General features: G+C 41.4%; 1 protein-coding gene across 19 annotated transcripts in view; it reads left to right on the forward strand.

Moving 5' to 3' along the window:
• ABLIM1 (actin binding LIM protein 1) overlaps positions 1-22391 on the forward strand; it is a 268653-nt gene that overhangs the window by 117963 nt on the left and 128299 nt on the right. For all 19 annotated transcript variants that reach the window (XM_038758707.1, XM_038758704.1, XM_038758705.1 and 16 more), the window contains exon 2: positions 17276-17410. In XM_038758707.1, coding sequence (XP_038614635.1) covers positions 17276-17410 — 135 coding nt within the window. The remainder of the gene's footprint in view (positions 1-17275; positions 17411-22391) is intronic.

Genomic DNA, 22391 nt, shown 5'->3' on the forward strand with positions numbered 1-22391 from the left:
GAGCACTTAGCATCTTGCACAGCTGCTGTGATATGTCCACCCTTCAAATCCTGCAGGTGGATGACAAAATAATCTGTGAAATACTATTGTTTAGATCTTGGGTGCATTCATATCAACTTATTAAGTTTGAGAGACAGATAGCATTGGTGATTACAGGCTGATGTTTTGCCTATTAACAGACCCAAAATATGGTATTCCGATGGAGATTCCTAATAGTTAATAAAACAGAACATTCCTGTTGGAAGACATTAGTCTTTCAGGATGAGATAATATAGAATTTTGTCAGACACTAAGGAACAGAGCCCTTGATGGAGGTGGGAAGCTCTAAATCATGAATATATATTTATATGTGTGTGCTTTGAGATCTTTGGGAATAAATGTAGCAATCAAACTATGAATATTTCCAGAAAAGATATACCACAGTCTCTGCCATAAACTTTTTCTTATTTTTAATTGGCCCAAGAGTTGGGAAATAATTCATGATATTTAACTAAAACCTTTCCTGCTGTAAACTCATTTCTATTCTGTATCTATAGGCAGCTCTCAAAACAATTTCCATTATAATGCATGACACTTGCTGCATTACTAAACTGACACTGTGTTTCAGCTTTTCATATCAGTTTCCATTAGAACACTACCCTCCTTTACGGCACTAGCTTTGAAGGGCCAAATAAAAGGAGCAAGGTTGTGTGGTAGCCTTGGGGTAATGAGAGAAGTAATTTTAGAATCTGAGATGGTGAACAGGAAGAGAAAGCTTGAAGACCTTCCCAGGAGGCCTTCCCAGACTGTCTCCCCCTCCTCCCCCTCTCCATCCCCCCGCCTTACCTCCTTCCCTTCCCCACAGCACCTGTATATATGTTTGTACGTATTTATTACTCTATTTTACTTGTACATATTTATTCTATTTCATTCTGTTAATAATATGTTTTGTTTTGTTCTCCGTCTCCCCCTTCTAGACTATCAGCCCACTGTTGGGTAGGGACCGTCTCTATATGTTGCCAACTTGTACTTCCCAAGCGCTTAGTACAGTGCTCTGCACACAGTAAGTGCTCAATAAATACGATTGAATGAATGAGACAGCAGAGTGAAAAAGGCTGAGGAGAGAGAGTGATGTAGGCTGCTCAAGGAGTCATCATCATCATCAATCGTATTTATTGAGCGCTTACTGTGTGCAGGGCACTGTACTAAGCGCTTGGGAAGTACAAATTGGCAACATATAGAGACAGTCCCTACCCAACAGTGGGAGTCCTTCAGAAGGGTCACCTGGGAGTTCCCAGGGAAAGTCAATGCGTCCATTTTACATCTGATGAAGTAAAAGTCAACTACCTTATTGTGGAATCTTCTGACTCAGTTATATTATTGTAATGTGACCTAGTGGATAGAGCACTGGCCTGGGACTCAGAGGACCTGGGTTCTGATATCTGGTCTGCCACTTTCCTACTGTGATACTTTGAGCAAATCATTTAGCTTCTCTTTGCCTGTGTTTCTTCATCTCATTCTTTCATTGTCATATTTACTGAGAGCCTATTATGTGCAAAGCACTGTAAAATGAGGATTAAATGCCTAAACTACACACCTCATCTGAGGCAGGGATTGAGTCTAACCTGATTATCTTGCCTCTGCCCTAGCAATTAGCACAGTCATTGGCATGTGGTTAGTACTTAAAAATATCAGAATCATTATTATTATGATCACAATTACTCATCTATAGTTTATTAAGTACATAATTCTGGGTAATTTTATTTAAAATAGGGTATATGATGTGTTCAGGAACTGGTCCCCCATTTTGAACATTGCTCTTATGACAAAATTGGCCCCATTTAATAGCTTTTCAACTTTAGATGTGTTGTAGGTCCAAGGACTTCCCATATAAAGCCTAGAAAAGGCCCGGTTCCTTTTCTGTAGTATTATCTACAGTCATATATCTCAAAATAGTTTCTCAGACTTTTTTTTCTTCTCCTGCTATTTTTCTCTGCTATATCATCTGCTATTTTTCCTCTTCTACATTCTGAGTTCCTTATTGACTTATTTTTGATTTTATCCTTTGGACTCTTCCCAAATTTTCCTCTGTCTCAAGTTCTAAAATTACTAAGCCGTTTTAGTTTCCTTCCCTGCAGTTAACACAGGGATAACTATTTACTGGCCACACCAATGTGTAGGGCAGATTAAAGAAAGCATCATGGTTGTTAGGAGTATTCCAGAAATGGGCAGTTCAGTATAAATAGTTTTATCATATGACCTCATGTGTTCACTTAACTCTTCTCACCATGGTCTTTGCAGTTTAGTTGTGCCTCTGCTCCTTTCAGGAACTTTCCCTTGAAGAAAGAATTCCAAAGGTAAATGAATCCTATTTTCTTACTGAAAGGTTGCTTTTCTAGCCTCCAGATAGGACCTTTAAAGTCATTGGGTATATGGCCAGGGCCAAGTCTCTTAATGGCATTTATTGATTATGGAGTGTGAGGTTTTTTTGTACTCAGAAATGTTTTCTTTCTCTTCTAAAGGGTGTGCAGAGGGGAAATCCAAGGCTTGTCATGAGAGAAAAGTCATCAAATCGGATTTAATTATTAGGCATGCCAAGTCTGACAGACCTTGTTGAATCAGTTAAAGATGAAATCTCTCTCCGTATTAACAGTATCTTTTTTGTTGGTGAAGTAATGTGCTTCAGGTGCCCAAATGGAGGACGTATAACTGCCAGGACCTCACCACTGAAAAGACAGATGTTTCCACAGAGAGAAGTGAGCATGTTAAAATAGTGTAATATTTTTTGTTTCTTTGCTCTGATTTGAAGGAATGCACAGTAGAAACCTGGTCAGCTTACTATTTCACTGTAAGTTTGGATCGAGGCTGACGTACACCAGCAGATTTGTGTGTCCTAAATCATCCAGTGATAGTCAAGGGTGGATTTGGGGGGTAGTAGGGAAGGTGATTGTTTGAGAATGTGTGATTTGGCTCAAAAACTGGGAAACTGGGTAGTGTTTGCCTTTGAAACTGCTATTAGTAAAGCTGGCCTGAACTTCTGGACAGTAAATTACAGGCCAGTTTTTGCTGCCCTCTGTCTGAACTTTTCCTGGTTTATTCGCTTGACTTCCACAGGCAATGATGGCTCCTTTCTCCCTGTGGGTGAAGTGATTGTATTGGGAACCCACACTTGCATTTTTGCCTGTAAAATATATCTTCTGTGTTGGAAGCTAAATTAGGATTTTCAAAATATAAATGATTCCTCAGCTTCTGTTTGCAAACGTTCACTTGCTAATTGCATTGAGTCAGAATTTGTGGGAAGGGAATGTTATTAACCACAGTTCCCATACTGAATTAATAAAATCCTTTGTTATTAAAAATAGGAAACTCTTGCATATGCATGTTTCCAGGAAAGTTTGTTCTTTAGGTGTGTTTTGTCCCTATGAATTGAGAGATGATGAGGCAGAATTAAGTGGGAGAGGAAGAAGAACAGCCTTTTGTTTTGGACTCAGAAGTCCTGCTTGGGTCTTTTTGTTTGCTGTGATTTGTGTGAACTTCTCTGACCCAGAGCGGGCTGAGGAATTGATGAATTACCTTCTGTAAGGGAGCTTGATGTTTTTGACTGGTAATGAGTTCTACCTACAGCTACATTAGAATTTTTTCTTTTTGCATTACTCCTAAACCTACAATATTATTCAGTTTTTTAGTGTTACTGTAATGTCAACTACTCTGTGATCTCCTTGTGAATGCCCTTGGGATAAGAATCAGGAGTGGTAAACCAATGGCAGTAGGTTCTTGTTATTGAAGGAGCAACTCCTCTAAAGGCCTTCCCTGACTAAGTCCTCATTTCCTCTTCTCCCACTCCCTTCTGTGATCCCCTTGCATTTGGATTTGCTCCTTTTTTACCCTCCCTCAGCCCCCACAGCACTTAGGTATATATCCATAATTTATTTATATTAATGTCTGTCTCCCCATCCAGATTGTAAGCTTGTTGTGTGCAGGGAATGTGTCTATCAACTCTGTTGTACTGTACTCTCCCAAGCACCTAATACAGTGCTGTGCCCACAGTAAGCGCTCCATAAATGCTATGGATTGAACCAAGGCCATAAAAGGCAAGAGCAAGAATTAGAAACCTTCTCTTCACCATACCACCAGAGCTAGGCTCAGAAATCTGAAGTGACAGCATCTGCCTTTGTAGCTTGCATTTTGTTGTTGTTGCTCAGTGCTTCATACTATTATTTACACAATGTTAGAGGTTAAATACTTAATCTTTTGAACAGCCTGTTCCACTACTATAGATGAGGAAATTACGAGGAAGGCTAGTTTGGATTAGGGAGCTAACAGTGTGTGGACTGCCAGTTTGTTGAACTAGGTCTTAATTCTGGTTTATTTTCCTCCCTCCCAAGTTACTTCATTTTCTATACTTTTTTTTCTGACACTTCCTAAATTAAATCAGGTGGAAGTTGTTCAGTAGTAACCTGCAGGAATGACTGTAATTTACAGCTCTTAGACTCCAACAGAATATCCCCAACCAAAGCACAGAGACTTTGAATGTTCTTATAAAACACAGATCAGTGATTGTTGTAAAGTTGTCCATGGAGATGAAAGTAGAACTTTTTAAGTTCACCCTTTTGCCAAACAATATTTATGGGTTGAAATGGGATTCAACCATACAGGATGAGGAAGAGTTAGCTATAAACCAGACAGAAACCAAACAGTGCACATGCACATTTCGGTACAAAAGACTAAATTAGGGAATCTATAAGTAGTGCATGTGGGAAATATATGGGAATCAAAGATGCGAGTCTCATCCTTCTCTGTTTAATGTTCCCATCAGAGCTAGTAACTCCATCCTTACTTTCCAAGAAGCTTGCAACCTCAGTGACGTCTTTGACACCTCTCTGACGCTCACCTCCCATATTCAAACCTTTTCCAAGTCAATCAGTAGTATGTATTGAGTACTCACTGTTTGCTGAGCACTGTACTGTGCAGTTGGGAAAGTACTATAGAGTTAGTAAACATGTTCCGTGACCTCAAGGAGTTCTAAATCCTGTTGGGTTTTAATCTGCATTTTCACTGATCCAGCCCTTCCTGCCCAACTCTTTGGCCACCACCCTGTTTAAAGCTCATATTACCTTGCTGCTGGTTTATTGCATCAGCTTCCTTATTGGACTCTCTGCATCAATCTAGCCTCTTCATTCTTCAGTCCATTCAACATAAACTGCTGGTTTATAAGCACTTTTTTTAACACCTCACTCCCCTCCTCAACAACCTCCAATAGATATCTATTATTCTGTGCATCAAATAAACGCTGAATCTTTGGAAGTGACTGAGGCTTTCAACCATCTGTATTATTCCTACTTACTGTTAGTTTCTCCCGCTAAACTCAAACTTGCACTCTTCAGTTTTCCCAAGCTAATTTCGCTTTTGACTCTCCTGTCTCTGATCCACTGTACCATTACCTTCAGTTTTGCATGGAGCTCCATCATTGATTAAATCAACCAAACCACTGTCTTCCCTACCTTTAAAGCCTCCTAGAGAGCTCCTCCCTGAAAGCCATTTTCTCTAGTAGGCATGTAATGATAATGATAATAACAATAAAGTGCTTTTTCTGGGCCAATCACTAGGATATATGATTACTCTCCCTTCCCTAATTAGATTGCAAACTCTTGGAGGACATTGCAAAGTCCCAAAAATCTAATTAAGTGCTCTGCAGCTCATGGGCTTTCCAGATATAGGACACCATTTCTAGTAGTAGTAATAATGAAGATATTTACTGAACAACCACTGCATGGAATGTGCTGCCTTCAGTGCTCCCTGACCTCAAGAAGCTTATATAGGGAAGCATTCAAAAGATTGTTTACTTATGGGGCAATTGATATAATCAGACATATATATTAGTACATAAATGCTGAGGAAGGGCATAAATAATTGCATATGTAAGGGTTAGAGGTGGCTGCTGGTTTTATGTGGATTGGGTTTGGGAATTAATCAGAGAAGCCTTGTTGGAGGAGGTAGGACTTTAGAAGGGCTTTGAAGTAGGGGAGAGCAGCAGTAGGTTAGATCATGTGAGGAAGAGAGTTCTGGCTGGTGGAAATTTGTAAATGAGAGGACTCAGGTGGGATCATCGACAGTGGGGTACAGGTAGCAGTTTGGATTAGGAGGAATGAAGAGAATGACCTGGAGAGCTGTGGGGGAAGCAGCATGATGTAGTGGATAGAGCACGGGCCTGAGTGTCAGAAATCCATGGGTTCTAATCCCAGTTCCGCCACTTGTCTGCTGCGTGACTTGGGTAAGTCACTTCACTTCTCGTGAAGTCATCTGTAAAATGGGGATTGAGACTGTGAGCCCCATGTGGGACAGGAACTGTGTCCAACCCGATTTGCTTGTATCCATCCCAGTGCTTAGTACAGTGCTAGGCACAATATAAGCACTTAACAAATACCATTATTATTATAATGATTATTATTATATAAACTGAGGAACCTGTTTCTCCTGCCTAACAGAAAGGACTCCTGGGAAAAGAAAATGTTCACATGTTAGTCCGTGAATATTATAGTGATCCCATCTTCCTTGTTTGGTTACTTTCTCCTCTAGATAAGTTTACAATGATTTGGTTTGTATTTTTTTCCAAGATAGCTTGAATGGGACTAGAGCTGCCCCGGAATGATATTTAATTAGTATGGTCTTTAGGGTTTTGAAAAGAGAGGCTAAAGAAAAAAGATACTGGCATCTATTTTAGCCACTTCAATTTCAAGATAATTCTAGCAAGGTGTCAGGAGATTGTAAACTCCTTGAGGTGGGCCCCACCATGTCTTCCACATCTGTGGTATGTTTCCCCATCACCTATTACAGTGCTCTGCACATAGTAGAAGCTCAGTAAATACTGGGGATGATGATGATGTTGGTGGGTTCCAGGGAAGAGTTGTGCATTAGGGACCCTTTGCTCAACTCCGTGTCATGAAACAGAAGTGTGTTTGTGAGTGGGAGTGCAAGGTCCTTAAAATGCCTAAAATGCCATTCGTTCCTGGGAGTTCTGGTCATGAGGTGGGAACACACAAATTTGGATTTTAACTACTTAGGTTTTTCTAACTCCCATTACACATACTCAAGTCCTGACCCTAGCAGTCCAGATGCTTTTGGAACCACAACAAACCTATTTTTTTTTATAGAGGCCACATCTGCAGTCTCTTGGGATGGGATGGTGTGGCAGGTGGACAGGGTCAGCTATTTCACCTGGCCCAGTGGATACTTTGCCCTTCGAATTGACCTTCTCTAAGACTGATATATGCTTTCCTTTCCGCTTATGTGGTTGCTTTTCATGACTTTGTTGAATGACCTTTTCTGTGGTGCCTTGTAGTTTTTTCTATACAGGTGATTTTTTTTAACTTCTTAGGAATGGTAGGGAGTGTACCTTCTTAGCTCAATCTCCTGTGGGTGTTAAATTCTTTTTAGGCCAAATAAAGATTTTGATCAATGGATGAAGTTCAGCATCTCTCTGTACAGGAAAGTGGTAGTTGAAAAGGGAATCTGTCTACCCTCAGCAACCTTCATCATCAACAGCAATGCATCTACTTTCTTTTGTAGAATTAATGGTATTGGCTAGATGACATTTCTCACTGTTCATTCCATTTCACAATGCTGAAGTTCAGGCTCTGCTCTTGTAGTTTTGTATCATCCCAACTCCTCATCCTGTATTAATTCAGCCTAAAGCATGTGTAGTCACATTCATTCATTCATTGAATCGTATTTATTGAGCGCTTACTGTGTGCATGCACTTTTCGTTCAGACCTGGGCTTAACCCGGTGTTGAATATTACCCAGTCATTCCTAATAAAATTGGTCCCTTAATTTTGTCAAAAAATTTCAAGCGTGGAGCTGTCACATTGTTTGTGCCAAAATGCATTTAGGATATTGTTAGCGTGCATGTTAGAAAAGCAGCGTTTGGGTCTGGGTGTCAGAAGATCTGGGTTCTGATCCCGGCTCCACCATTGGTCTGCTGTGTGGAACTCAGCAAGTCACTTAACATCTCTAGACTGGAAGCCCACTTGGCAAGGGAAAGTGTTCACTGATTCTGATGTATTATACTCTCCCAAGTGCTTAGTATAGTGCTCTGCTCTCAATAAATACCACTAACTGATTGATTCTCTGTGCCTCCTATCTGTAAATGGGGATTCAATCCTATGCCCTCCTACTTAGACTGTGAGCTCCTTGTGGGACAGGGATTGGAAACTGATTTCTTATATCTACCCCAGCGCTTAGAACAGTGCTTGACATAAAGTAAATGCTTAACAAGTACCATGATTATCATTGTTGTTGTTATTATTGTAATATTTTAATCAATTGTAAACCTGCTAATGTGGAAACAGTGCAGATACCTGATCAGTGGAAACTGAGGGGCCACCGTGTGTGCAGCAGACCCAGGTACTTAATGCTTAATCCTGGAATGTGGTGCCACTCCTAATCATTTATTTTGGGATGAGTTTATTTTATTTGTGAGATTTTAAGCACATCTCTAGTCTGTCTATTTTCCTGCCAAGTTTCTGGTGCTAACGCTGATGTTTACACATCGCCAGGCCAATTCACATTGGTGAGAACTCCCACATAGGAAGGGAATCTGGCCTCACAATAGAGTTCTTATCCAGCTCCTTCCATTTCTCCCAGGTTCAAGATGACAGCAGAGATAAAATGACTGGGAAAAAATTAAGCGTTAGGGCGGAGAGGTGCTTTCACGTCTGTATGCTGCTGGTGGGGAAGACGCTCGGTTACTTGACTTGCCACCAGGGAGGCATTGGACTGATCTCTCCCAGCCTATTCACATATGGTTGTTCCATCTTGAAATTCACTCGACATTGATGGGAGCTTTGGGATCAGGGAATAGGAGAACGTTACCCAAGTCTAATCATCCACAGATGTATAATCGGAAGGCCTTTTACAAAAAGCTCTATGAAAGTCGATTGTCAAATGGTGCGATCTGTGAATAAAGGGGGTTACCCTGAAAGAAGAGAGCCAATCATTGATACTGAAGAAGAACTGTAAAGGAAGCACTTGAATGACATCTATTTTCACAGAATTTTTTTTATCATCTTATAACCAAGAGAATCATGAAGATAGATTGTCCTGTGCCACAGAGGTCTGAGACAGGGAAGGAATTACTGGTAGAGTGAAACTGTACGGTCCTCTAGATCAGCCTCCTAAAATCCATTCCATTCTTTTCCCTAATCATAACCTCATAAAGTTAGGCCCCATCCCCTCTCCAAGTTCTTACATCACAGGAGCTGGAATCCTCTAGCAGTTAAATCTTTATCAGAGGTTGGTATCCCAGTTCAATTAGCCAAGATTTTCTTTCTTCCCTTCCCGGTAACTCTTCAACCCTGCCAAGACACGAAGGAGAAATCAGGACAAGGAACCAAATATGCCAGCTGCTAAAAGGCAATATATTATTTATTGAAAAGTAGATTTCTTGGTCTGCCCAGATGTCTAGACTTTGGTGCATTGACCTATAATGAAATTAAAATCAGGAGATGGTTGTAATTATCCTGCATTGCAGGGTGGAATTCCTACTGTTGTAACATTGGCCCTTCCCCTGCAGGGTCCCAGATCCCCCTGCTTCTCTTCTGAAGTGGCAGGCTCCTTCCTCTGACTCAGAAATCAAGAACTTGGTGACACCTGGGATGGTTGGATCTGAAAGCTTTGGACAAGGATGTAGCTCCTCGTATTTTAGCCAAGTCATTATGATACCTGCTATTAACCCCACTAATGCAAGTACCAAAGTTTACACTCCTCATTTCACCATTACTTCCACTCCCAATTGTTCATCCTTCCTATTTCTTGTGGTTACTCAAGGCCAGTACAAGGCTTTTGTTTTCTAAATTAAAAAAGAAAACCCACAAAGATCAAAGCTGAGCAGGGGCTTGGCTGTGAATACAGGGAGGATGGGGGAGTGGGAAGCCCAAAGATGTCTCAGTAATTTTTCCTTAGAAACTGGTTTGAGGACAGCTCTTGGGGGGGGAAATATTAAGGTGGGCAGGAATTGTCTCTCTTTATTGCTGTATTGTGCTTTCCAAGTGTGTAGTACAGTGCTCTGCACACAGTAAGTGCTCAATAAATACAACTAAATGAATAAAGGTGTCCTTCACATTTGAAGAAGAAACTGTTGATGGTGAAATTCACCTGAATACTGAAAAGGCAGGGCCCCCAGTCCCGGCCATGTTGTGCACCCAAAAAGACTGTCCCTTGTTGTGCCTAAAGTTTAATGTTTGCAGTGCCTGGCCCCATTTTCTCTTTTGCCTCCATGTCTCTTATTCCTCACAGATCTCTCACTCCTTAATAGCAGTATGCTGTCCTGGTCTATCTTTGAAAATTGACTCTCATTTTTCAGTTGGGATGTAGCATTGCCTAAGCTAGCTCTTCCAAACCCCTCCCTCCATTTATGTTTGCAGGCTCTGTTCTCCTGCCCTCCTGCAGAGAAAAGACCTGCATCAATACATTCAGTGAAAGCAGTGAATAAAGTTTTAAATTGCATATTGGAAATCATTATACTGATTAGAAGCCAGTCTTCAGACCTGTAAACTCAAGAGGGAGAGTAAGCCCCTGCTTAATAAAGAACTAAGGATACTGGAGCCCTTTGTAGAAAGCATGCTCCGTGTTCTTTGGGTATTTCCCATCACCACCTTATTGGATGAAGAAATTATTGAATTTCCTCAAGGGAAATTGTCCATCAGCTGGCTAGGCTCAAAAACAAACCCTGCTTTATAAAACTCCCACTTCACAGATAGAGCATAAACATCCTTCTCCCATTCTCCACAAAGCTCCTGCTACATCTGCTGCTGTTTTTTATAGCATTTATTAAGCACTTACTATGTGTCAAGCACCATTCTGAACACTGAGGTAGGTACAAGTTAATCAGGCTGCACCCAGGGAGCTCACAGTATAGATTGAGAAAATAGGTGTCAAATCCCCATTTTACAGATGGGGAAACTGAGGCACAAAGAAGTTAAATGACTTGCCCAAAGTCACATGGCAAACAGTTGGTAGAGCTGGGTTTAGAACCTACCCCCTCTGAACCCAGGCCCATACTTTTTCCACTAGGCTATGCTGCATCTCTGTTCTTCCTCCTGTTTAGACTGTGAGTCTCATGTGGAACAGGGACTGTGTCTAACCTGATTAACTTGTTTCTACTCCAGTACTTAGAACAGTGCTTGACTCATAGTAAGTGCTTAACAATACCATGAAAGGAAAAAAAAGGGAAAAGAGCAAAGCTTTCCAAAGAAATCATAGTGATCAAGTGGATTAACAGGCAGACACCTGGCCTGGTGACAAGTGTAGATCAAAAGATATGCCCTTGACTCTTTCTGCAGTGGTTGTGTCAGGTAAGGGTGTGTCACCCTGTAAATTCTGGGACTCAAATCTGGAGAACCAGGGAGGAGACTAGGAAATAGATAATCTCATAGGTTTTAAGGACACCATCTCCTATCCCAAGTCCCAACAGAACCTGAGATCAGCTGCTCATTTCAACTCTTGTGGGAGAGCAGAACCTAAGAGAGTCAGTGGGGGAAGTGAGCATTGACCAGAGGTGGGTGAGAGGCTTTGATGTGGGCTCTTGTTTCCAGTGACCAAACACCTTTCCCTTTTTATGTTTTCCCCTCTAATTATCTTTTAATTCATATTGTTGCTTCTGTAGATTTGGTGATATTTCAAGGTAACTATGACTTTGGTGATATTTGGTGACTATTGAACAGTAGCCACTGGTAATTGTGTGCAATTTCTTAATAGGCATTTGAACAGGAAGCAAATATGACAGTTCTGAAATCCACGGCCTGTAAACAAACTTAGTTTCTTAGGACTGACACTGAATATGTTGCTTGGGATTTTCTGAACTATGACTTGATGAAACAAAGTGATTTTTTGCTGAAACTCTTGGTCGGGTTGTCCTAAACACCTGCAATAGCACATCAACTCCCTGTGATTAATTAAATCATAATTGGACTGACTGTCCCCTCCCCAGGCTCCTTGTCCAGAAGCTCCTTTAGCCTCCATGTATTTGACTCTGGAGCCCATGTTCATACCGAAACATCCCCAGGCCTGTCTGCTTTATGACAGTGAGATGATGAACTTGGATTCTTCGAATGGGTGCGTTAACCAGAGTGATGAGGCATGAAGCTGTCTGGTCAGCTTTGGATCATTTGTATGCCCCAAAGTGCACTCAAGAAGGTGTTCTTATTTGGATGGCTTGCAGCAATTGATGGCTTGGTGGTGCTGATGGTGAAGGGTCTGGACACAGCTGAATTCGGGAAACAAATTGTTTGCATGGGATGATCCAGTGACTGGTGACTCCCTGCACTTTATGATATTGCCCTTGGTTTCTCTCTTGGTGGCACCTCTGTGTTGCAAGGTTAGCAAGCATAAACAGAGGTGGATGCCACTGTTCAGAGAAAAGAATAGTTTATTTCTTACATCGTTTTGTTTGGGGCTAATTTGGCCTCCTTGGCTGAACGTCACTTTAATCTCAGAACCTTTGGAAAAAATGAAGTATGTTCTCAAAGTGACTCCCATCTTCTCCCATCCCATCTCTCATCTTCCAAGTGTCAGTGCAAGCCAGTGCTCTTTTTTTATTTCTTCCCATCCTAGCAAGGGCTGCCTCCAAGCTAGAATCTTTGCAGCTGGGCACCGGGTAGTGGGTTATGAACCCTTGGAAGGCTGGGACTATGTCTCTTCTTTTGGTCTTGTACACTCCACAACACTTAGAACAGTGCTATAGCCCCGTATTGGTCCTGTTAGGTCCCGATGGTATTTTCAGTGCTAATAAGGAGCACCCAAATCCCGTTGTTTTAGTGCATTTTCTCTGACCTCTCTTCGCTTACCTCATCAAGAATGCTTTCCTGCAGTCCTCCCTCCCTGACCTGCACTAGAGATGCTGATTGTTCTCTGGCTTTCAGCAAAAACATGGAGTTCTGCCAGTGGAGCTTAAACTTTGGTCAGCATCCCATTTGGTGTACTTTCTTCCACTCCAAATGGTATTGTACAGGATCAAATGCAGGCCCCTGAGTGACCTCCACGGATAGTTAAGTTTCAGGAGGAGCATTTCTCATTGCTGAAATGTTGGTCTTCCAATAACACCTGAAACTTCCAAATTAAGTTGTGACTAAGAAGGAGCTCTTTGAGAGGAAGGAGGGATATGCATACCTTATGTGACTCCTTTTATAAGATTCACTCCTGTGCCCAAGGCAGGTGTGGCATATCTTACTTAAAAATAACAGGGTGAATGTGTCATTTAGGCAGAGGAAAAACTATCTTTTCTATTTGAAAATTGGGTATTTATATCTCTGTCTCTGTTTTTAGGAACATGGCCTTGAGAAATTGACTGAATTTTTTGTTCGTTTGTTCAAACAAACGGAGTCTGCTCACCTCACTTAGGCCATTGTTATATTTAGGAGCTCATTTTATCCAGTCTGCCTGCTTCTTTCAATTGACTGTGGAGGAAGAGAGGAAATAGGAAGAAACAGAGTGTGAGGTCACTTTGAGGAGGATTAAAATGTACAGTCATTATGGGGACAAAATGTTCTCAGTGGGGTGAGTTTTTCTTTCTGAAAGAGAAGCCAGAAAATTCCATTAGCATCTTCTGTCTTTTTGGAGTGGCTTTACCCAGGCATCTCTGTCCTCTGTCTTTTGATAATCCTCATTACCAGATTGAAACTTTCAGAGAAAATCATGTCATGGAAGCCAGTGAACAAGAAGTTTCAGTTTGGAAAACAAATGACAGGGTATCTGTCTCTGGAGAGCAAAACTGCTGAATGCCATGGCAGTAAAATGTCTTCTGTCATTTTGTTGTATTGGTCTTACATTTACCTTTCTTCTTCCATAGCTATAGTATTAGTTTTGCTCCAGTTTAAAGCAAGAGGGAGGGGGCCGGGGCAAGGGAGTTCAGAGTTGAGAGGGCAACTTTACATAATTTCTTCCAGCATCTTTGAATACCTGTTTCAGAGATGGAATTCTGGGCTAAAGAATCATGGATCCTACCCAATATGGAAATTTCATATCTGTGATTTATATTAATGTCTGTCTGCCTCCTCTGGCCAGCAAGCTCCTTATGGGCAGGGAACAGGTCTACCAACTCTGTTATATTGTTCTCTCCAAAGCACTTAGTACAGTGCTCTGCGCACAATAAGCTCTCAATAAATACGATTGATTGGAAAGTCTCATGTTCTTGTTCAGACTGCTCTTTGATGTCCTTTTACATATAGCACAGTTGTGAATTGGGTGATAGGAGCAGAGGAAATATTTTTAACAAGCCACTGGGGAGTGGTGACCCCCAAACTAGTGGCAGTGGTTCAAAGGACTAACTTGAAGCAGACCTAGTACTAGTAACCAGGTAGGCTGTCATCTTTATGGTTGAACAGTTGCATATGCAACTGTGGTTGGGATGTAGAAATTTATTTTCAGATTCAATTTCTCTATAGTCTCAGGGGTGAGAGACCCATCCTTTTGGGCTTCCTGTGACCTGTGGGATCTCCTTTCATTATCTTCTTTAGCTTCAAAGGTGCTGTTCGTTATCCTTAGAAGCACTGCAGCCTAGAATAGCTTCCAATCCTAAGGGTGTTTAAAGAACAACTTATTCCCTTCTGTCTATTAGAGCAGCTGGTATTTTCCTTATGAATTTCACAGCAGCAGGTGTGTGTTATGTACTAACTTAGCAACTTTTTGTGGTAACCTTAAATCTGATATATAAATGTATCTCTCAAGCATTCAGACTCTTTCAATCAACTAGAGCAGGCTATCTAGCATGACACAGACCATAATAGTCACTCATTTGCAATGAATCATAAACTATAAAGTGCTTATTGAATGTATGTTTGGCCATTCAGAATGCTTCCTCATGCACTTAGTAACATGTCTGGTAGTTGCATTTCTTGAGGTAGCACTGTTTTTGCATGGCAATTCTCTGTTGTGCCAGTAGACCAAAAGCTCACTGTGGATAGGGAACCTGTCTACTAATTCTGTGATATTGTACTCCCCTAAGCATTTAGTACAGTGCTCTGCATGCAGTAAGTGTACTAAATAAATACCATTTAGCATGCAGTTATAGCTGCAGAAATTTGATTGTTTGGCACTGGAAATTATAGCTTGAAATCAATCAATCATTTATTAAATAATTGCTGTGTGCAGAGCACTGTAGCAGAGTTGGTAGACACAATCCCTGCTCACAAAGAGCTTAAGGTTTAGAGGGGAGACAGACCTTAATATAAACAAATAAATTATGCATATGTACCTAAGTGCTGTAGGGCTGAGGGAGGGGTGAATAAAGGGTGCAAATCCAAGTATAAGGGTGATACAGAAGGGAGTGGGAGAAGAGGAAATGAGGGCCAAGTCAGGGAAGGCCTCTTGGAGGAGATATGCTTTCAGTAAGGCTTTGAAGGTGGAGAGAGTGATAATCTGTCAAATATGAAGCGGGAGGGCATTGTAGTACAGAGGCAGGATGTGGGGGAGATGTCGTTTAGTGAAAGAGTTCATAAATGATTTCTGACTCTAAGCAAGCATGAATTGGCACTCAGTAAATGTTACTGAAGATGATGAACTGGCATAAAAACAAAAAAATGAGAAACATTCCATTGTTCTCCATCCCCACTAGGGATTTTAATTAGGCAGGTGGTATGATTTTTTTTCCCATTAAAACGGTGCCCTGGAGACGGCTTCCTTTGACTTTAGAATATCACCGAAGTCAGTAGTTGTTTGGGAACTACTCATTATGTACTACTTAATTACTTTAGATAATACTACTTATTATGGTAAATGCCGTTTCCAGGAAAGATCACAGGAATGAGATATGGAAACTCCAATTAAATCACCAAGTTCATGTCCTTATAGAGTGATTTATGGACCTCAGATATAGTAGGTGCTCTCAAGTGTTTGAACTGATATTACAACAGATCTTAGCCAAAATGTCTATGAGAGGGACCTTGTTTCTAGAAATGTAGCTGTTGATAATAGGGCAGTAGGTCAGTCTTTTTGAAATACTTTACAGGTGAAGTATGAACGTAACTGGTCTGAAAAAAAAAGCAGGGTGAGTGATTCTAATCACAAAGGAATGTGACATTCCATGCTGAAAGGTATTTTCTTTTATTGAATTTTAGCGGTAGTCCAAGTTATTTTTATTTTGGCTTCTACTTGAATTGCCTAGTATCAATTGAAAAACAGCGTTGCTTAATGGATAGAGCATGGGTCTAGGAGTTAGAAGGAACCTGAACTCTAAGCCTGGATCCATCACTTGTCTGCTGTATAACCTTGGGCAAGTCACTTAACTTCTCTGTGCCTCAGTTACCTTATCTGGAAAATGAGAATTAAGACTGTGAGCCCAATGTGGGACATGTACTGTGTCCAACCTGAGTAGCTTGTAACTACCCCAGTGATTTGGTACAGTGCCTGTATTAATGATATGTAACAAATAAAGTATAACAAAAAAATCACTGAGTTTTAGATTCACTGGCCTCATTTCATATACTTGTAGCTAATTAAATTGTATTTCATTTTACTCAAATGAGTGAAAGATTCCTTGAGCCTCACCAAATCTGGAAGAATGAATTAGGTAGACAGAATATTTCTCTCCATTCTGGAAAAGAGTTTTTGAAGCACAGAAAGGTTAAATTTCTCTGAGTCCAAAGTGAACCACTTAAACAGGGCACAGTCCACGATATTTACCAAGCATCCAATTTATTCAGAGAAGAAACTTGGGCTTCGTGAGATTTTACACAAAGGAGGAAAACACCTGCCCCCTGGGGCCTTTTAATGTAATAGATTTGAAGCAGAATAGCGGTAATAGTATCATTAAACACCTACTGGGTGAAGAGCACTGTACTAAACACTCCAAGTGTCTCTCAATCTAAGAATAAGGTGGGGAAGGATTTGGTGACAAGCACAACAGGAAATATGAAATAATATAATTATGAAAACAAAGCAAAAGACAAAGTTTAGGCTCCAAAAATATAAGCCCCCTGCCTTTCCTTCACCCCTGCTTTCTTGTGAGAACTAGCTGGGTCAGATTTCTGTCTCTACTCCTTGGAGTCAGAGGTGACAGGAAATGTGGTGAGTGGGATTGAACTCCTCAGACCAAGCTTGACTGGGGAGCTGGTGAACCAGACAGAGTGTGGGCTTCCACACCAGGAGTAGCTGATGATTTAAAAAAAACCCATTAATTTACTTCCAAAATGAACCAAAACAGTATGTACTGGAATGGGCATTGGTCGGTCATCAAGAAAGCGATACTTAGGGATTCTGTTGCCGGTCCTTTCCTCATGTGTCCTCCTGTTGTGTTTTTATGGCAGTGGCCCACCCTCAGGATCCTCACCACACCCCCGAGAAGCCCGCCATCCACTGCCACAAGTGTGGGGAGCCGTGCAAGGGAGAAGTGCTGCGTGTCCAGACCAGGCATTTCCACATCAAGTGCTTCACCTGCAAAGGTACCGGATTCCTGACTTGAGATATGGCCACAACCCGGTGTGACCCCAGAGGCGGCTCCAGCCTCCGTTGAGCCTGCGGGCCCTATTGCAGAGAGTGTAGGGCTTCACCTCAGTGGGGCTTGATCTGTGTTGTGTTCCTCAGTGTGCTGGCCCTGGATTATTGGTGGGCTGTGAGTGCCCTGCAGCCAGGGCATGGATACCTTGTAATAGCCTCACAGGGAGAAGTCACTGGGGATGGCAGTCCTGAATCACAGAAAAGATAGCTCCTCTGCACTTTGTTTGCTCTTTCTGGGAAGGAGAAGTAGCCCTCACTCTGTGTTTCCTCTCATCTCAGCCCCCATTACCCGTAATACTTTGCATTTAGTCCCAGCTTCCTACTATAAATAGAGCAGAAGCATGGCCCTGGGAGTTGGAAGGACTTGGGTTCTAATTTCGGCTCTACCACTTGTCTGCTGTGTGACCTTGGGCAAGTCACTGAACTTCTCTGTGCCCCTGATCTCACCTGTAAAATGGAGATCAAGACTGTAAGCCCCACGTGGGACATGGACTGTTGTCCAAACTCATTAGCCTCTATCTAGAGAAGCAGTGTGGTTCAGTGGAAAGAGCCCGGGCTTTGGAGTCAGAGGTCATGGGTCCAAATCCTGACTCCACCACTTGTCAGCTGTGTGACTTTGGGCAAATCACTTAACTTCTCTGGGCCTCGGTTACCTCATCTGTAAAATGGGGATGAAGACTGTGAGCCCCACGTGGGATAACCTGTTCACCTTGTAAACTCCCCAGAACTTAGAAGAGTGCTTTCCAGTGCTTAGAACAGTGCTTTGCACATAGTAATTTCTTAATAAATGCCATTATTATTATTATCTGCACACAATAAGTGCTTAATAAATGCTATGATTATTATTATTATTTACCCCAGTGCTTAGTAAAGTGCCTGGCACATAGTAAGTGCTTTACAAATACCATGAAACAATGCACTTCTTTGATGTAGTGACCCTCCATTATCTGACTCCAGAATAAATTTGATAATTGATAAGAGCCTTCCCTCGGGCCTGGGCTATGATGATGGGAAAATAGAAATAGTACAGTTACAACTTCTTGTGCAACCAGAGAGAAAAGGGTTTCCCAATTTCAGTTATATTTTAGCTGAATATTGAGTTGGTTCACACTTCAGTAATCTTTCCATTGGTTCCTTGAGATGTGCCTAAAAATGGTTTTGTAACAGGAGGGTATTGTGCATAATTTGTGGTGGATGGTGGAGGGGTGAGGAGTACAAGAAAGATGAAATTCAAAAAAAGCCCATGGAAATCAATTAATCATATTGAACACTTACTGTGTGCAGAGCACTGAACTAAGCACTTTGGAGAGTACAGTGTGACAGTCAGTAGACATACACACAGTGCTTTCAAACATTTGAAACAAATTATAAAGCCAATGCAAGTTTCCTCCAATGAGGGAAAAAAATATTTTAGGTGTCATATTTATGGTCATCAGAATGTGTCCATAACTTTGGCATGGATAGTTATGTATCAAGATGGTCGCTTTTTGGAACTCACTCCAAGCACTGACACTGAAAGGAGTCCTGGGAGCAAAGCACATAGCAAGATAAGGAAAACCAAAGCCCCTCAGCCTGCCCCCCCAAACCCCCCCAAAATCTGGCCCTTTTCATCATAATCAGGAATGTGTTTGTGAATGGACAAAAAAACGTTATATTTGCAGTTCTGTGGATACTGACAACTTGGAATTGAATTGTTTTCCTGTACAGTTGGGAAAATGTACCCAACAGCCCAGATTCATTTTCAGAACTTTGCCAAATGAATAATGAAGTGAAAAATCAAGAAGCTTCTGCCTTAACCCTTATTGCAACCCTATACTGTGAGGACGCAGAGCAGAAATTGGAACCTCTCATGGTTTTCTGAACCAAACACACAATATTTGCTTTATTATTCTGGTTAATTGCTCCGAATGCTCTGTTGGCTTAAAGGAGCTTGTTAATGCTATGTGTTGATTATGAAACTCGTTCCTTGGACCATAATTTTTTAACTTCATTTGTGATGTAATAACATGCTAATTTGCATGATGCATGCATCAATTTGTCAACTGTTTTCCAGTTAATGCATGTTTCATGGCCGAGTTTAATAGTTGTGGGGGGGGGCAAATTATAAATATCTGCCTTTCCTATATGGCATTTGGATACAAATCCTTTAATGCAGTTAGTACTGTCAACACATCGTATTTCATCTTCAGCATTCTTAGTGACTATTTGTAGAACCACGTTCATAGTCTACTGGCTGCCATATGATTTTAAATCAGTCAGTTGTATTTTTTGAGCATGTATTGTGTGCAGAGCACTGTCCTAAGCACTTGAGAGAGTACAACATTTACAGAGTTGATGGTCATGTTCCCTGTGCACAGCGAGCCTGCGGTCTAGAGGGGGTGACAGACATTAATATAAATAATTAAATTATGGATATGTACTTAAGTGATGGGCTGAGGAAGGGTGCAAATCATAGTGCATAAGTGATGCAGAAGGGAGTGGGGGAAGTGGTTGGTAGATATTTTTAATCATCTGGAATAGAGAGGGGATCAGTAAAAGAGGTAACTGTCCTTAAGCCCTAGATGTCTGGCTGGCTGACATCATTGATAAGAGAGTTTTTCCAAAGGCTATTACCCTACAGCCCTCTCCAGAAATGTCGCTTCTTATAATTTCATTCTATTTTAGACATGAACTCTCTCTCTCTTTCTCTTTTCCCGGGGCTGATTGAGCAGGCTGGATCAGTTCTATTTTGGGTCTCAACCAGACAAGTGATAAAGAACCAGAAAACTTGAGAACAGAGGCCCTTATCCAAAGAAGTGAGTTTTGGCTTCCTAGTAGAGAGAGATGCTGGAGAATCTAATTGAGTTAGAAATGGGCTGAAAGCTAGAGTTAGTGAGATAATAAAGGAGAAGAATAGGTCATTAATAAAGTTCTCCCACTTTCACTGTTGATAGACAATGAAGAGGACACCTCACACAGGTTTTTTTTGTATCTGCTATGAAAATGTGTATTTATTTTTTAAAGCTAAGGATAAGGAAACACAAACAACCCAATTGCATCACCAATGAAACTGGTAAAATGAACATTTTGAAAATGATCTTTGACCTGTGAGTTGAGAGAACTTTATAGGTCCAAGGAGGGACATATAGAATGGGAAACAGAGGACATGGCTGAAGTGATTAAAAACAACAGCAGAAGATTTAAAGTAACTGCTCAAGGTGGAAGAAATCTGTAGTGCTAGCTAGAGGAGATCAGCAGGCATTTTAAGTTGATTAGGTGATGAGGAAATATCAGAAACTCCGTCTGGGTTCCTGTATCTCTGCCTGCAGTTTGGATATTCTGGGTCCTATGTGGGACAAGTACTATGTGGTACCTGCTTATTTTGTATCTATTTTGTAGGGCTTTTTATGTGTTTTTCAGCTGCTAGAGAAATGGCCAGCTGCTACACTTACCTCTCTTTAAAATGGGGTTCTGGGCAACGACTGTGTCCCCCTCTCTAGACTGTGAGCTCGTTGTGGGCAGGAATGTGTCTGTTGTTATAGTGCACTCTCCCAAGCGCTTTGTATGGTGCTTTGCACACAGTAAGAGCTCAGTAAATACGATCGGATGGGTCTACCTTGACCATAAATGATCACTTAATGGAAAATTCTGCCCGGTGGATGCTGTGAGATTTCCTGTTTGGCAGGTTCTGGCTAGTTAGCACAAACTAGGAATGGAAAATTCTGCACATTGGATGCTGTGAGATTTCCTGTTTGGCAGGTTCTGGCTAGTTAGCACAAACTAGGATAGAATACTGGGGCTGTGGGTTGTTTTATTTATTTGGAGATTTCTCAGAGTGGTCTGTGCCCAGTAAGCTTACAATCCAACAGGGGAGACATGTAGACAACAGTTTCACACAAGTGAAGAAATCATGGTATATAACAGCTGATTTACTTACTGGAATTCAGAAAAGTAGAAGATAGAAGAGCTGACTTGATGTGCTGGCTCCAGAGGATATGGCACAAATTTAAGGGGTTATGGAAGGATGGAACTTTCCCTCTGTTTCCCCACCTGTTTTTCCTAATGTCTTGTTCTAGCAGGGTGTTTCATTTAACAGCCTCTTGCCTTCATTTTCTCCACAAATGGCCCCTTCCTAAGAATATTCATTCATTCAAATCAGTCACATTTATTGATCACTTACTGGGTGCAGAGCACTGTACTAAGCACTTGGGAAAGTACAATGCAACAATAAACAGACACATTCCTTGCCCACAACAAGCTTGCAGTCTAGAAGTGGGCAGACAGGCATCAATACAAATAAATTACAGATAATATCAGTTAGTTGTTACAGCAGTTCCCCAAAGGCAATGGAGTGCCCTCAGCAGCAAACCCAACAGTCAGTGGTATTTGAGTGCTATTTGTATGCAGAGCACTGAACTAAGCATTTGGGAGAGTGTGATGTAACAGAGTTGGTAGACATATTCCCTGCCCACGACAGGCTAACAGTTTAGAGGACTAGACAGCAAAATCCCTGTGTGTCTAGAGCAGTTCTCATCCCATGCTGGGATTCTCCACTGGAGGCTGAGCTACCTGTCTGTGGGCCGGTTTATTTTCTTGATGTAATAGTAATAATATTAATGGTATTGTTAAGCGCTTACTATGTGTCAAGCACTGTTCTAAGCGCTGAGGTAGGTACAATTTAATCAGGTTGGACACAGTCCTTGTCCCATATAGGGCTCACAGTATGAATCCCCATTTTACAGATGAGGGAACTGAGGCACAGAGAAGTTAAATGATTTGCCTAAGGTCACACAGCAGACCAGTGGCAGAGCTGTGATAAGAACCCAGGTCCTTCTGACTCCCAGTCCCATGCTCTATCCACTAGGCAACACTGCTTCTCCACTGAGAGAGTCATGAGTCCCTAAGCTCTGGCATGTTGAGGGAGCAGTGGAGGAGATGTTCTCTTGC

Source organism: Tachyglossus aculeatus, chromosome 16 (genome assembly GCF_015852505.1).
Source record: "Tachyglossus aculeatus isolate mTacAcu1 chromosome 16, mTacAcu1.pri, whole genome shotgun sequence".
In the NCBI taxonomy this organism is placed as follows: Eukaryota; Metazoa; Chordata; class Mammalia; order Monotremata; family Tachyglossidae; genus Tachyglossus; species Tachyglossus aculeatus.